This window comes from Neltuma alba, unplaced genomic scaffold (assembly GCF_004799145.2).
Source record: "Neltuma alba isolate B1F8T4 unplaced genomic scaffold, ASM479914v2 tig00012097_pilon, whole genome shotgun sequence".
Lineage (NCBI taxonomy): Eukaryota > Viridiplantae > Streptophyta > Magnoliopsida > Fabales > Fabaceae > Neltuma > Neltuma alba.
Window position 1 is genome coordinate 646,797 of NW_021636654.1, and position 16,567 is coordinate 663,363.

The 16,567-nt window shown below is 36.5% G+C and overlaps 2 protein-coding genes across 2 annotated transcripts; both read right to left on the minus strand.

Moving 5' to 3' along the window:
* Positions 1 to 3,413: 3,413 nt before the first annotated feature.
* Positions 3,414 to 6,940, minus strand: LOC114722555 (leucine-rich repeat receptor-like protein kinase PXC2). The gene is made up of 2 exons (XM_028908606.1): positions 5,160 to 6,940; positions 3,414 to 5,049 (listed from the first exon to the last, which is right to left on the minus strand). The coding sequence occupies exons 1-2, from the start codon at positions 6,611 to 6,613 to the stop codon at positions 3,600 to 3,602; spliced, it is 2,904 nt and encodes a 967-aa protein (XP_028764439.1). The 5' UTR covers positions 6,614 to 6,940; the 3' UTR covers positions 3,414 to 3,599.
* A 2,765-nt stretch (positions 6,941 to 9,705) lies between these two features.
* LOC114722556 (vacuolar-sorting receptor 1-like) lies at positions 9,706 to 15,945 on the minus strand. Its single transcript, XM_028908607.1, has 12 exons — positions 15,262 to 15,945; positions 13,875 to 14,570; positions 13,324 to 13,412; positions 13,138 to 13,207; positions 12,961 to 13,044; positions 12,276 to 12,352; positions 12,077 to 12,158; positions 11,683 to 11,765; positions 11,485 to 11,551; positions 11,171 to 11,299; positions 10,476 to 10,582; positions 9,706 to 10,012 (listed from the first exon to the last, which is right to left on the minus strand). Exons 1-12 carry the CDS (start codon positions 15,551 to 15,553, stop codon positions 9,914 to 9,916), a joined length of 1,875 nt encoding a protein of 624 aa, XP_028764440.1. The 5' UTR covers positions 15,554 to 15,945; the 3' UTR covers positions 9,706 to 9,913.
* Positions 15,946 to 16,567: the final 622 nt, after the last annotated feature.

The following is a 16,567-nucleotide window of genomic DNA, read 5'->3' on the forward strand; positions in this document are numbered from 1 at the left end:
GTTCAAAGTGTTTTGTCCCATCCCAACCATTTTGAGACAGAACGGGACAGAACCAAGACAAAAATCGTTCAGATATGGGATGGGAAGTGATCCCAGTATTTTTTTTAAAAAAAAAATAAGTTTATTTTATTTTTAAACACTCATAATATTTTACTCCAAAACTCTTGTTTCTTAATTTATCTGTTTTATTTTTTTATTTAATTGGTGACATTTTGTAGATAGAATGGATTTGGTAGCACTCATGCTTGTTGTTTTTCAGGCTTGCATGCATCTTGTTCTTATGATAATTCAGGATACGATATTTTTGGGTGTTTTTATTTTTTATTTTTAATCACCTTCATTTTACCTGAACATTTGAGTGTTTAATTAGCTAATTGTGTTCATATAATAGAAAAAATGGTTTCTTTAGATTTGTGTCCTAAACCATTTTGACGTATATATCACTATATTGTTGTGTTTTTTTTCCCCCAATTTCTATTCAAATACATGGAGAGTTGCTTATGACTTCAAAAATCCAGAGTTGAAGAATATGTCCCCCTCCTTAAGTTTCACATATCTACTATTATTTCTTAATAATTTCATCTTGAGCAAAAATTTCATGGGGCTTTCTTTCTTTCTATTTGGTGCAAAATCTCTTTTTAATTTAGCCCAAGTAACTCTTTTAATTTTTTTTTTAAGAAAACTGGACGGGATGTCCTGGTACTGTCCTGTCTTGTCCCGTCCCGTCCCGTTTGGGACGGGACGCCTTCAGGACGGGACTGGACATGAGATGGAAAAGCCATCCCATCCCTGTTCACTAGGACGGGTTTGTCCCAATACCGTCCCGTGAACACCCGTAATTTCAAAGTATTGCTAACATACATAAGAAGAAACATCATATGACAGTAGATGTATAGATTGCAATTTGTGCGCATTTAGTTATGTTTTATACTCTTTTAGTTCTAGTTCTAAATATAACACTCACTAAATTATATTAAAAAATAAGTTTTATATTTAGGATAGGAGGAGTATTATTTAGCATGTAAAAACCTTGTGTGCAAGCACTTGGGACTCAATAACGGAGAGTGACTCTCTACTCAGCTCGAGAATCTCAATCTCTGAACAACCCCCCCCCCCTTTTCTTTCTCTTCCATGTAACTGGACGGGATGGGTAGCAGGCTCTAGCATTTTGTTTTCTTCAGAGGCAGATTGAAGATAATTTAGTCTAAAGCCCCTTTACGTTGAAGGGCCGAAGGAATATAAATATATATATAAAGAACAAGTAAACAACATGAATTTTATTGTCATTTTCTACCGTAAACCTTGTTACAAGACTATGCTTTTATTCGAACTACGTAGTGATTTTCCCAACTTTTTATTGAAATTTGTGAAGTACTCGTTAGAAATTTTAAGAAGAGCTATAAAAATAAAATATAGGCATTTTTTTAAAAGAATGTTCAGGTGAGCTGCTTTATTTATGCCTTGAACCTGAAGCGAGGCAGGCGAGCATGATTAGATGGTTAGAAGCAAGGCCAAGGCGTAAACTTGAAAATTACAATTTGAGGTGCTTGGGTGAGAGGATTGGGCGTCAATTCAATGGTACACTGCAATAGTTGAAATTGGAATTTGGAATCTGTAATAATAGTAAATTTCGGTAATATTTAAATGAGATGGATATGTAGGGAAGTGGGTGTTAGCCTCATAATTATTTGGTTACCGTAGGCGTGCGCAGACAGTAATTACTAATTAAGCGAAAAGGCCGAAGTGTGAGGTTGTTGTCTTGTTGATGCTGCAATGCCGTGCAAGGCTCCATAAATAATATGCCTTCAATCATTTTGTCTCCACCTTATTCTATTAACTTCACCCTCCTCTATTCTTTTCTTACTAGTACGTTTAGCAAAGTTCATTGATCTCCCACCTCACCCCTTCTACTACTATTTAAAGCCGAATCAACAAGTACCATGTCCCTTTTGGCCAAAAAAAAAAACAAGTACCATGTCCCTATATGTGTGTGTGTGTATCTCATCGGTTTGGACGTCCTTTTGTGTCATCTAATCTAAGCATGTTTTACTTTTTTGTCACCGTTATTGTAGATGAATAGGCCACTGACTTGGAAATTTCTTTATAATAAACTTAAGAAAAAAAATAACAAATAAAGATCCCTAATATATAAAATTACGATCTGAGACTCTCAATTTAAAAAAATAGCAAATAAAGACCCAATTCTATATTACAAATATGAAATCCTAGTGAAATGTCTGAAATGCCCCTTAGTTAAGTGACAAGTTGACTATGAGAAATGACAAATTCACTTTAGCGAATGACACATTCAGTAGACCAAATCACAACTTAACTAAGAGTATGCCAAATGACATATTGACTATGAGAAATGACAAGTTCATTTTAGTGAATAAAAATTTCAGTAGAGCAAATCACAACTTGGCTTGTGACTATTTCAGATATTTTACTAAGATTTCATCATTACAATATGATGCCAGGTCTTTATTTGTCATTTTTCAAATTGAGGGTCTCAAATCGTAATTTCACACATTGAGGGTTTTTATTTGCTTTTTTTTCTTCTAAATCTAATTGGCCTCTGGCAAAATGAAAAGTTGGCTGGAAGGCATGCGGAACTAGTCATGATTGATTGTATTGGAATGCAGGGCGCCAAATGTTGGCTTTGTTTTTTTTTGGACTGGCAAATGTTGGCATTTGTAAAAGCTTGTTAGTTGGCGGTGCTTTTAAGAATGATGATGTCTCTCAAATCGGATCTCATGCTCCCTTGCTCCCTTTTATTAATTACTCTACCCAAATCATTCCATTTTTTTTACTTCTAATCCAAGCATTAATTATCTTAGCTATCACTGCATTTCTAAGCGTTAGCAAAAGCAAGAGTACACTTTTCTTTGCTCTTTTAGTATTTAAAATGAATTATAGTACACGAATATCGAGATTTAATATGAATTTTATATTTTGTGTTGATTTCTTTGCTGGTTATCTCATTCTCATGTGCTTTCATTTCGTCCACTTACTTCTACGCCCCACCTTTTATTTTGGTTTAATGCTGTGAGTCTCTCGTTCGCTTTCCTGGAAAGCAAAAGTAAAGGCTCCATTTCCTTTGTCTACTATTCTTTCTTTCCCCCCCTCCTCTCGTGTCTCCCACTTTCGATGCCTCATCTCATAACACCATGTGAGACGGAAACTTGAATCCTGATATGCATACTGAGCAATGATTCAAAGAAAAATTATGAAAGTTAGTATTTCAAGTGGTGGGGTACATGACACGCATTTGAGAATTCCTATGACTTGACATACAGAGGAATATACAATTAACAATAGTTTCTCAAAAGAAAACTATCAAATGCAACAAACTCTCGAGTTCAGCAACCGCAATCAGTACTCGGGAAAGGAGTGTGATGAAGACGACATAAAGCTGGTGAAGAATAATCCAGTAATACAACGTAGCTGAACAAACAAAACAGGGAAAATAACCAGACCTACAGTTCAGGAAAGAAAATGACAAACATTCTTGCTTGTTGAGCTTTTTAGGGTAAGAAAACTGGATTGTTCTTCACCAGTTATTGCAGTATATAATGTTTCTCAATACTACAACTATAAACTCATTCTAATTCCTCTTGTCCTTCTGAAGGGCATTGGATCAACTCTAATATACTAACTGCCTCGGCCATATCTGGGCGGTTTGAAGGCACTTGTGATGCACAAATTAATCCCAATTTTATGACGGGAATTGCTTCCTCTGCGGCAAAATTACCCAGAAGCCTCCTGTCCACGCATTGCTCCACCCTGCCTTCCTCCAATGCTCCCCTTACCATATCACACAGAACTACCACATCATCCTCCATGTATTCTACTGGTCTTTTCCCAGTCACCACCTCAAGAACCAGGATCCCAAAACCATACACATCACATTTCTCAGTTAACTTCACTGTCCGACATGCAAACTCAGGGGCCATGTAACCAAGTGCACTTTGAATTTTGCTGCTCAAAAGACAATGGTCTAGCACTGGCAGCAGCCTCACCAGGCCAAAATCTCCTATTTTTGGCTCACCAGAGCAATCAATCAAAACATTTGTTGATTTTAGATTGTAGTGAATTATATTCATTTGATGCAAATGGGCCAACCCTTTTGCCATTCCAAGAACAATCTTGAACCTTTGTCGCCATGAAAGCATGTTGCTGCTATGCTCATCTTCTTCATGTAGAAGCTTATGCAGACTCCCTCTGGACAGATACTCATAAATAAGGAGCTGCAAGGATGAAGTCCAGTAATACCCTTTAAGTCCCACAAGATTCTGGTGTTTGATTGTCGCAAGATTTTTCACTTCCCTCTCAAAGTCTTCTTGTGACTTGATCAATCCAGAGACTGTAAGCTTCTTGATTGCAACAGAATTCCCATCTAGAAGGACAGTGTGATAAACAATTCCAAATCCACCACGACCTATTATACTATCTTTGTTTAGGAGATTATTTGCCCCATCATCAAAACCAGCATCACCAGAAAACATAACAAGCTTGCCATAGTTAGGATCATTTGCAGGAGAACCACTATACTCCTCAGCACCCGAGAAAGCAAATGGGGTAGCAGAATGAGACATTGAACGACGAACATGGGCATTTAGGACAGTAATGGCCACCACACCAATAGTGATAAAAGCGGCAGCACCAATGGCAACAAGAGAAGAAATACTTAGTATAATCTTTCTATGACCATGGTTTTGAGAGGAGTTGGAGTTGGAGTATGAAGAATTCGTGTTTAGGACAATAGGCTTGGGATGGACTGAAGGGCAGGAATGATTGACAACAGAACCACATAAGGATGGATTACCAGTGACAGATGAGGGAGAGATGATATTGAAGAAGCCGCCGACTGGTAGCTCCCCTTGAAGGTGATTGTAGGAGACATTAAAAAATAAAAGGTGGGAAAGATTTGATAGATTTTTGGGTAAGCTTCCAGAGAGTTCATTCCATGACAAGTCCACATACTGAAGATTATTTAGGTTGGCAATGGCTGCTGGGATTGAACTTGTAAGTTTGTTGTGAGAAAGAATCCTGTACCATTCATTTGAAATGCAACAGAAAGTTCATCAATAAAAAAGAACACGCAATTTTCAATTAAAAATATCAATCATTCACATATCAAGTTATGATAGAGAGCTTACAAAGTTGTTAGCAAAGAGCACTTTTCAATTTGGGCTGGAATTTCCCCACTTAGGAAGTTGTTTCGTAACCGCAGTTCACTGAGTGAAAAAGCCCCTTCTAGTTCAGGAGGAATGCTTCCATTGAGTTTGTTGTCAGTCAAGTCAAGAATGTATAATGATTTAAGTTCTCCTATACCCACTGGAATAGGACCAGAGATACTGTTGGCGGATATATTTAATACTTGCAAGCTACTAAGGCCCCCGATATTAGATGGAAGTTCGCCAGAGAACCCATTTGATGACAAATCCAAAACCTGAAGACCATGGTAGGATTCAGGTGTGGAGGTAAATAAAGGATTATTGCTGCTATTGAAGCTGTTTCCTGGGAGTGAAACATTTTGTGCGCCCATCCTGAAAATCCATGAGGGAAGACGCCCTTGTAACTGATTTTGGCTGACGTCTAGAGCCAAAAGCTTAACACAGTTTACCATTGATTCCGGCAAATTTCCCGTAAAATGATTCTTGGATAGATTTAATTTATTCAGTGACCTGAGATTGCCTACTGATTTTGGAAGCCGACCAGAAAATCTATTTGCTGAAAGATCCAACACCTCCAGATTTTTCAATTCTCCAATCCAATCAGGAACCGCTCCTGTGAATGAATTCCCGTGTAAAGTGAGGGATGTGCAGGAGTTGAGTCCCTGTATTGATTTAGGAATTGTCCCAGACAGAAAGTTATCACTGAAATCAAGTGACTTTAAAAGCATGCATCCTCCAATATCACCAGGAAGCCTCCCAATGAAGCGATTTCTCTGCAGATTTAACTCCTTCAAATCATACAAATTCTCAATTCCCTCAGGAATCTCTCCCTCCAGCAAATTATTGGACAGATCAAGTGACTGTAGTTGTCTCAAAAACCATATCTCAGAAGGTAAATTCCCATTTAGCTGATTGGAAGAGAAGTTAACAGTTACTAACAAGGAGCAAGAACTCAAGGAATCAGGAATCTTACCAGTAAGACTGTTTTTGGCAAATGAAACTGATCTTAAGGACCCACATTGTTGGAAGAACCCTTCTGGTATAGAGCCAGAGAGGTTGTTCCCACTGAAGTCCAGCACTTGCAAACTCCCAAGGCGAAGAAGATCTGGGTTTATGGACCCAGAGAAGTTGTTGTTGGAAAGTGAGAGAATTTGGAGGGACCGTAATCTCAGGAGCCCTCGATCAATGTGCCCAGCAAGAGAAAAGCCGTCAAGGACAATTGCGGAGACCCGATTGGTTGTAGGATCACATTTTACTCCAGCCCACTTGCAGGGATTATTGTCATCTTCGTTCCAAGTAGAGAGCTTAGCCTTCGGGTCTTGCAAACCCGCTTTAAAGACAATCAAACCCAACACGTCGTCGTTGAAGGGTGGGTCGTCGGAAAGTGCTCTGATTGGAGCAAAAAGAAAGAGAAGAAACAACATGAACTGCATCATATAGGTGGTAGGCACCAAGAACCACACGAGGCAGAAACTTATAGTATCTAGCTTCTATGACAATAAAAGGAGGTAGCTATGGGTTATATGAAAGAATTATGGGAAAGAACAAAGGAATGAGCTTGAAGAAGTAACACAGAAACAGAGGATCAAATTATGAATGAGAAACATAACAGGGATGGTTGAAATTATGAAGGGAAGAACGAAATGGAGGGAGGAAGAGACGAGGCGATTGGAGACATATGTATTATGATGAGTCGGAGTGTGAAGAGAATAATAAGAATTTGGAAGATGCCTCGGAGGTGGAGAAGCCATTAAAGCGGGAGAGAGATTGTGCGCCGGTTGGTCTGAAAAGCACGAGAGGTCAGATTAAATAATAATGAAGGAAAAAAGTATTACATACATAATACCCCAGTTAATTTTTTAAGATTTCATATTTCTAACGTTATAATTAATTATTTTTATTACTTCCTTAGATCTTTATTGCTTCCTTAAACCTATTTATAAGGCTAATAGAGTTTTTTTCCCCTTAATAAAAACCAATTCATTAAATTTATTCTCGAATGGTACGAATTATAACTATACTCATAATTTGTTTATAAATTATTTTTTTAATACTACTATATGCTTCTTCCGATTCATTATATGAATCACTTTAACTAATTTATTAGAATAAAAAATAATAGTTAACTCCTTAAATCTGTCTCAAATTGTTTTAATGACAGGGACAAAAGTGACAAATAAATTTTAAATACTCTCAAAGTTACTTATATTTTTGGCCAAATTATTCTTCTATAAATGATTTATATTGTGAACAAGAGGGGCTATACTACTAAATAAGGGTCAAGACAGAGGTTCTCATTTAATGCTCGTTAAAACTCATCAAAGTTCATTCTTATAATAAAATCTAAACCATTCAGTAAACCATAAATTCTTTTTTAATAACACCAAATACTACCTTCGATGCTTAATATGAAATCTAGTTTTGTAATTCAATTTAATATAAGATCCACTTTTTGAATTGCAAGCTAAATCTTATATTAAGGAGTGGAGGATCAGAATTACAAGCATAATCTAGTTAGGGCTTGTTTAGAGCCACTTTTGATAAATACTCGTAAGTACTTTCACATAAATCAAGATAGAATTTTTTATATATATATATTTATGGGAAAATGACAATAAAATACCACTTGAATTTCAAAAAGACAAATAAGGGACCTGAATAAGTAAAATGACAAAGAAGGCATCAGGTACCAATATGAGATTTTGATTTTGAATTTACAAAACACATAGTGGGATTTATAACTTTCATAATGAGAGTTACTACTTCGTCAATGGGTTTTACAACCTGTTTTGAAGGGCCGAACAAGTTTTGCCTAATTTTACAAACACATAGTGGGATTTATAACTTTCATAATGAGAATTACTACTTGGTCAATGGCTTTTGCAACCTGTTTTGAGGGTTAGGCAACTTCTCTGTAAAAAACAATACAATTCCACGCTGAATTTTACAAAACACATAGTGGAATTTACAACTTTCATAGTGAGAGTTACTACTTTGTCAATGGGTTTTGCAACATGTTTTGACATCAAAAATCAAAATTCCAGATTGGTACCCAATGCCCTATTTGTTATTTTACTTATTCAGGTCCCTTATTTGTCTTTTTAGAATTCAAGTGGTATTTTATTGTCATTTTCCCTATATTTATCTTATATTTCATAAATTATGATTGAAAAATTATTTTTTAATGCTCCAATCGTCATTCCAAACAAACCCAATTTTATTGGCAAATTACATTGATTTCCTTTAGCCTGTACTACAAATTCTGATGCTGCTAAAATGAAAATGTGGATCAATTGATACTTTAACTTTTATTAATGCAACGTGACACGGGTGGAAGCATAAAAAAGATGACTTTATCTTCAATTGATTGAGAGAGGATCATGAATAAAAAGACGCTGACACAGATTTCTCACGTAAGGATCTCCTAAGGACCGCACAAGTCGCTTCCATGCAGAGAATTTCCTTGGTAAGTCAACAGATGCATAATATTTCCTCTTTGAAACTGTAATTGCCAAGTTCTGCATTAGCCAATGGCTTATTTCATTCATCATATTTGCATTGAGGTAGAGATTGTTACAATGCCACTTGATTTAGTTCAGAGCTTTCCCTAGAATAGTGTAAACAACACCATTTTTATGTGTCCCAATTCCCGGCAAAGTTTCAATCCTCTGAGGATGCCATGCATTTTCACAAAAGCGTTAGGAATAAGCCTACTTTTTCTACAAAACCATCTGACCAACTCGATGAGTTTTTCCAGAGTTACTTATCTCTAATCTATAGGCACACGAGTAAATGGGAATCCTTCAAGTATATTTGTTGAAGCTAAGTTGAATTACAGAATTTAGGTATTTCATATTAATTCATTATCACGTTATTTAAATAAAAATTTAAAAAATCGATTGTTTTCATTCATTGGCTTTGCATTACTGATTGGATTATAAATTTTTACATACTATGCTTCTAATGAGAGCCTCTGAGCACAAAACCCTGAATAATTTTATTCAAATTTTGTTGTTAACGCCTACCGGGGAAAGAATTATCTAATGCTTGTATTGCTACCTCCGCAGAAAGTACAAAACTCGTACTATAGTTGTAAATACACCAAATCCTGACCAAAATTCCTAGTTTTAGGTCTGTTTCCTCATTTGAATTTGAAATCGCATCGTTCCCACCATGTCTGTTTGTCAATGGTTGTAATCCCTTCTTTCATTTGACTTTATCAAACTTTGCCTAATCGCCACACTCCATTTTCGTTTTTCCTTTGAAACATGAGCCAAATGGATATGGACTCACTCCTTGTGATGTGAGCACCGTTAAATCCCTGTAAATCAGTGATTTAATTCTTAGGTGAATGTTTTAGACACTGATGTTAGCTTTTTGTAGCTGAAACAAGTTAATTTTGATAAACAAATTAGGTGTACGGTGTACCTGATCAAAAATGGCAACGGCTTGAGTAAGCTTTTTTTTTATTTTAAAATTTTTATTTTATGCTTGGAGCTTCTGCAAAAATTCACGAGCCCAGGAAAGCAGAGAAATGGCATGACTTTCGCTAACTCAGAACGTAGACTGTCAGGACAAGACGGATTAAAATTTACAAAGCTAATAACAGAAGTAATAACTCAAATCATTTTTGTGCAAGGAGTCTCAGGTTATCTAGCCTGATCACCTACTGGTATTAAACTAAACACCCTGAGAGGATTTCCCAGAATTCGTACTTGATATCCGGCTCCCATCATCTAGATGTCATGATGAAGTTGATTATTAGGGACCTCTGCTTCGTTATCCAAGGGCATGTATTGGGCCATAATTGCCCTTATCTCAGAATCCATGTAGCTCTGCACAAAATTTTATTTCACATATCAATACCCAAAGAAGATATATAATATATTCATACGAGCCTTCAAAAAGAAGGAAAACATTACAACAAAAAGGAAAACTTGTGCTGAAATTATCAACAGTCTGAGTCTCAGCTGCCTCTCCCTCGCAAAAGAACTCATTCTCCTATGACAAAATATCTGTCGTCTAGCATTCTACGATTGTCTTGTGGATTTATCAACTTAAGGTTAAAGCTTACGTAAATTTACCCATTTATTCACTGTTAAGTTCCTGAACTAAAAATTAATAACATCTAGATTCTAGATAATCTTTTCTGATAGAAGCAATCATGTGGTGTCGAGTTACTAAAAGTATTTCCATGCCATGTTTATAATAAACATGATAGCCAACATCTGAATGCACTTTGTGCTTTCAGAATAAAAGCCTGCTCTTAAAGCCAAAACAATCAAGTCTGGATCATACCTGGACTCTGTACTTGTAAAACGCATATCCCCCAGCACTAACAGCAGCCAAGATGAAAATCATCATCCAAATAAAACCCCCGGTGGTCACTGAGGAGCTATATTTAGCTGCTTTTTATAATGCCAAAAAGAAAGAAGAAATCGTCACATTGTCAGATAAAACGTTAGAAACACTGAAAATGATAAAGTATATCATATGTGCATAGATTATCCAAATAAATATCTTTGTAGCTATGCATGTGGTACCTGTAACACAGCCAAGACACCAGCCCATGAGTTTTTTTTTTTTTTTTTGGGGGGGGGGGGTGGTTAAAAATAAACTAGACTACTAGAGTCTTATCATACACCAGTTTAAAATTTAGGCTAAGACCTGGTAAGCTTCTTTCCCAAGGAAAACTTGACACTGATCGTACAGAATGAATACATCAGGGTGTTATCAATTCACCACGGAAAGTTTACAATAAACTAGACTACTAGAGTCTTATCATACACCAGTTTAAAATTTAGGCTAAGACCTGGTAAGCTTCTTTCCCAAGGAAAACTTGACACTGATCGTACGGAATGAATACATCAGGGTGTTATCAATTCACCACGGAAAGTTGCACTTTCCATAGTGGTTGTCTATTGGATGATTGTAATGAAAGCTAAACCATTTAGCCAGCAAGATTAAGATTATTGAACTCAAAAAAGGCTTACCAATACACGTGTCACTTTCTTGCATGTGGACCAAGTTGCCACTGCAGCTGCATTCATAACCCCCCCAGGTATTCTTGCATTTGCACTCTGGGCACTGGCAGGCCAACTTCTCTTTACACTCATCCACATCTAGAAAATAGTCAGTACAAGAAACAGACAGTTTACATCAGAGATTAGTTAATAGCATATAAATTACATGTACTACACCAGGATGCACATTCAAGCATTCTGCAATAATCCACCAAGCAAGATAATTCACGCTTATGTGTCTGCCAGGATACTGAACAATTAAGCCGAATTTACAACAGTAATACCTTCACAAGAGTGGACTCCGTCACCCTTGAATCCAGGCGGACATTTGCAACCATTGGTATGTTCATCCTGCGTAGTCAAGCAATAAACAAGAAAACAGGGGATAGGGGACAATTAATATCTAACATCATTCTTTCTCTCAGAAGAAAAAATCAGAAGCAAGAGCATGCAGAAGATCCAAGAAGCATAGAAATACTTACGACACAAGCAGAGTTCATCCTACCACCTCGGGTTTCCTTCCAACAACCTCCATTGTTGAGTTCACAGCGCAAGGTTCCAGAGGCTGTTAAAGAATTCAATTGGTCCGTAAAATAGACACAAAGAAAGTAGGTGGGAAATTATAAATGGAGCTTTAACCTTCAGCCTCCGTTGTATTCTTGGCATAGTGAAGGCTTAATTTGAACCATCACATTGCATCGTCCATAGTAATCACAATATTACCAATATTCAATTAAGATCTAATTATCACTTCGATATTCAGCACATAATTATTACTAGGAAAAATTCAGAACCTACAACTGTCTCTTTTTTTCACTTCATATTTCACATGGGGAATAAAGCAAGCCATCTAAATTCAAACTTAAAGCAATTTACCTTCACAGTGCGTATATCCATCACCAATAAACTTGACATTTTGAACAATAGGGCATTCACACACTCTTCCTCGGAAAGTATCCTGTTAAAAAAAAAAGGAAGATGGTTAAATTTAAAAGACTCAAACCCACTACAAAATAAAAAGTAATAGAATCTCTTTCTGGAAAATGATCCTGAGATTGTCTGGTTAGCCAAATACCCTGCATGCAGTGATATTAGTAGATTTGTCCTGCCAGCAACCACCATTGTTTTCCAGACACTCGTTTGTTTCCATATCTGCAAACAATGGTCAACAAAATCACTAGCCACTCAGTAAGACAAATTTCAATTTTAGTCAGTCATTTCATATACAAAATTTCCACTGACAATATCACATTGCTTATTTTATAAAATAGCATGCATTTTATGAAATTTAGACACTTATTGTTCACAAGATCTTAAAATTGCAAACCCATATAATCCTTCCGCTTTACCTTTCTACTTTACATTCTAAAAACATATTGATTAATTCCTCGTTCTTTCTTCATTTCTTTGGGTTTTTCTATTGGGATTTTCTATCTTTCTCCTGAATAAGATCAAGGAAGAAGTTTGATAGGGTTTTCCCCAAAGTTCCCTATTAGTATAAATTGCTCAGAGAGGCAAATATAAAAAGTTCCCAATGCTAAGTAGAATCAAAGAATACACAATACCATTCATTACAATCTAAACCAAGGACTGCTTGTTAATGGAAACCAATAATTAAGATTTTTTAAGCAATCACACATTAAAAGTTAAACAACTACAACTGCAGAGACAAAATGATTTACTGTTTCATCTCTTAGTATGTTTTAGAGGTAGGCTAGGCATGGGGAGAAAAGTTGAAAACTAAATTAAATGAAGAGGACCTGAAGTTAAGCAAATAGCTGGCTCTGTGGTCTCCTGGAAACCTGCACAGATTGCCTTGAGAACTGCTCCTTTTTCCAACTTACCTAAAAGGAGTTAACGGCCAAAAAACATATAATTAAATGTAGCCAAATAGTCGTAAATGCGCGCGCGCATGTGTGTGGAGAGCTGGTTCATACCTCTATACTGCCTGTTGTTTATAACAAGAGTAGGCAATATAGTAACATCACCCCGAGAACCTTTGCCAATCTGAAAACAGAGGTGGGAGAAAATGCAAGGATTAACAGAAGAAATAGAATGGCCTAGTTATGAGAATAAGCCAACAAGAGAACCACAGAAAAGTTTGCATTTAAAAAATTACCAACCTGCGCAACCTGTTCAGCTTTGAGAACAGGGTTTTCAACATCCGCAGTAGGATCTCCAACACAATCTTTAATCTTTTTCAGATCTACCCCTGCAAAGTAGGTTAAGGAAAGTGAGCTAAGGCATCTCAGTTTTTTGAATGGTAAATTAAGTAATAGACCATTTAGCCAGAACATTATATGGACAACATAGGGCACATTAATTGATATCATGCAAGAAGAGGGACTATAGCAAGCTACAAGATTCTTAAGTTGGACCTGAGAATAGTGACAGATATTTTCATCAGTACAGATACAAATTTGAGTTTGTTCTGCACTTGCATTTAGCCTGAGCATTTGAACTAGAATTGAAGCCCAGAGATATCAAATGAACAACACAACAACTAAAAACAATTTATATATGAAAGAAAAAGCAGTATAACATTCGTTTTTTCTGCTGATATTAACATCTTTTAGGTAGACAAAAAGGTAACATTACCCCCCCCCCCAAAGAAAATAAATAAATAAAGTAAGCCTATTGTAAAGTTCATGCAAAAGGTAAGCGTCCAACATACCAAGAGATTTGATAACTTGATCAGAGCATTCTTCGGTGTACTTATTCTTTTTCATTGGACAACGGATTGCAAAGTCTGTCACATAGTCCCACCATTTCCAAGGTTTTCCGCTTTCATTTGCCACTTTAAAGAAGCATGCTTGACGTAGGTTTTGAACAACAACATCTTTACCATCATATCCTCTACTGAAATCTTGCTCGGGATCTGGAGCACAATATCTCCCATGGTTTATGCACTGAGTCTTACACTGTTTGCTCAAGATAAATGCCTCAGGGCAATACCAAGTTATGTAGTGAGGGGTAAACTGAGTGAACCCTTTCTGTTCAAGTAATTGAGCTACCCCTTTAAAGTTCTTGGCAAAATTAATTTGACTGTCACACTTTGGTCCACACTCATCATTGCTGTTTGTCCAGTACTCATACTCGACTCTCTCATCAGGATGTGGAAGCGTCTCACTCCAATCAAGATTTATGGTAACCATCTCTCCATTTGACAAAGCCTTCTTGATGCTATCCCCCAATGATTTGCTGATAAGGGCAGAAGGAATACTAATCTTCTGCACATATTCATCATTTGCCACAGACCCCTCTTCAGGAGTGTCCATGGTGATCAATGGTTCTAGTCTGTCATCTGCAACAAGAATAGCTGCTGCTCCACCATTCTGTGCATTCCAGGCCTTCAACGTGAAGTAACAATCTACAAGAATGGGAAAAGGGGTGGGGGAGACGACACTGTTGAGTTTTTCTTCTTGGATTATATTAATCAGCCCTTGTGTGTGTATGATCATAGAGCCAACATTCAACAGAGGAACTTTTTATTATTGAATACAATTTAGGAAGTCACAAACAGCACGATGATAAACTAGGTGCCAAACTCTGGATTATGTTTTCCCTTTAGAGAGAGAGAGAGAGAGAGAGAGAGAGAGATTATAGCTCTGCAACCTGATCTTGAAGGAAAACGAAGCTGTACAGGAACTCGGAAACAAAAACTCTGAATCTTAGACATCAAAATTAAACTTAGATATAATAACTTGCAGCAAACTCCAGCAAACATGGTGCATCATATGGTCGAGAGCTACTAAGATTTCGGTTTCCAGTAAGAGAAAACCAAAATATCCCAACTTCCCTGTAAGATAGCAATTCAACTGACTGAACAACTTACCCTAACTTGCTGTGTCAATCCGCATAATAGGAAGCAATTCAACGGAGAACAGATCTCAAATTTATCACTAGGAAAAGAGAGAATGGAGCTTGACACACAAATTCAGTACAAAATCACCAACCAACAGCCATGCAGTTGAACAATCACAAACGAAAACGCGTTATAGGAAAAATCCCAATTGAAGGATTAGGATAACAGACGGATAGGTATGAAATAAAGAGCTCACCTCCCCGATCCACAAGAAGAATGACTGGAAAGCTTCCGGGCTTTGACTTAAATAAAGTGTCATCATCAAAGCTCTTGCATCCCCTCTGATTCGTCTTGGGGTATACCACAGAGCCTATCATGGCTCCTCCATACTTGGGAACTCCAAAGTTCCCGATCGCACACTCATACACGCCCCTTAATGATTTCGGAGAAGTGACTTTCAAATTGTTCTTCTCCACCACAAACCTACCAGCACAAAAACCAAACAAAAAAATCCAAACACCCAACAAAAAACTCAGTTTCTCCCTCATCTAGCCTTTTTTTTTTTTGGCACTCTTCTCTCACGAGTATTTTTCACGGGATCAAATAGATATTAAACCCCTGGTATTATTTTTCCAGCGAAGCAATATGGAGAAAAGGAACTAAAAATCAAACTGCTTTAGATATCTGGACGATTTAAGTGCTCAAGCGACCCTTTTGATTAGAAATGTAAAGACGGAGACCAAAGGAAGTGGCTTTTCTGCTCCGTGGAGGATTGAGATTTCAGGGTCTGAGGACTCACGCAACAGCGGAGAAGAGTGTCAAGAACTAAAAGGGTCTCAAGAAACGGACGAGGGAACTTATTCGACACGTTAAACTGTCATCGCCATCGTCGAAGGATTAGCAGATACAGTTCAATCAGGGAGTTCCTTCTCTGCAGCAGCCATGTGTCCATGTCATGCGGCAGGAAAATCTAGTCTTCCCTTTTTTTTAAAAAAAAAAAATTATTTTGACAGATCCACAGTCCATCTCAAAGAGCTGGTAATTTCCACTTCAATGTATTTTATTTTATTTTATTGAAATGAGATGAAGTGGAGAATTTTTTTCAATTCTGAAATTTAACATTATTTTAATTTTGATTCTTAAAATTTAAAAATAATAGTTTTAGGCCCTAAAATGTTTTAGTTATTGAAACTTTGTTTTAGAGCTTAAAAATTTTAGTCGGGCAAAATGAAAACGAATTTTGAGAACCAAAAGCAATAATTTAAAATTTTAAAAACTAAAATTAAAATCAAATCAAATTTTAAGAACTAAAAATAATTTAAAAAAAAGTAAAAAAAATATTAATCTATTATGAATAATAAATAACAGAGAAACAAGTCACTTGTCTTTTATTTTTCCAGGAACAAACCTCTTTCTGTAAATTTGTTGAGCATATCTCAATTAATACTTAATGGAAGAATATCAACCATTAGATTGTGATTATGTATTGAGGGAAAGTTAGGAATTTGCTTCTTTTTTTTTTTCAAAATAAACAATGGTCTTCTTTTAGATATGATCAGATT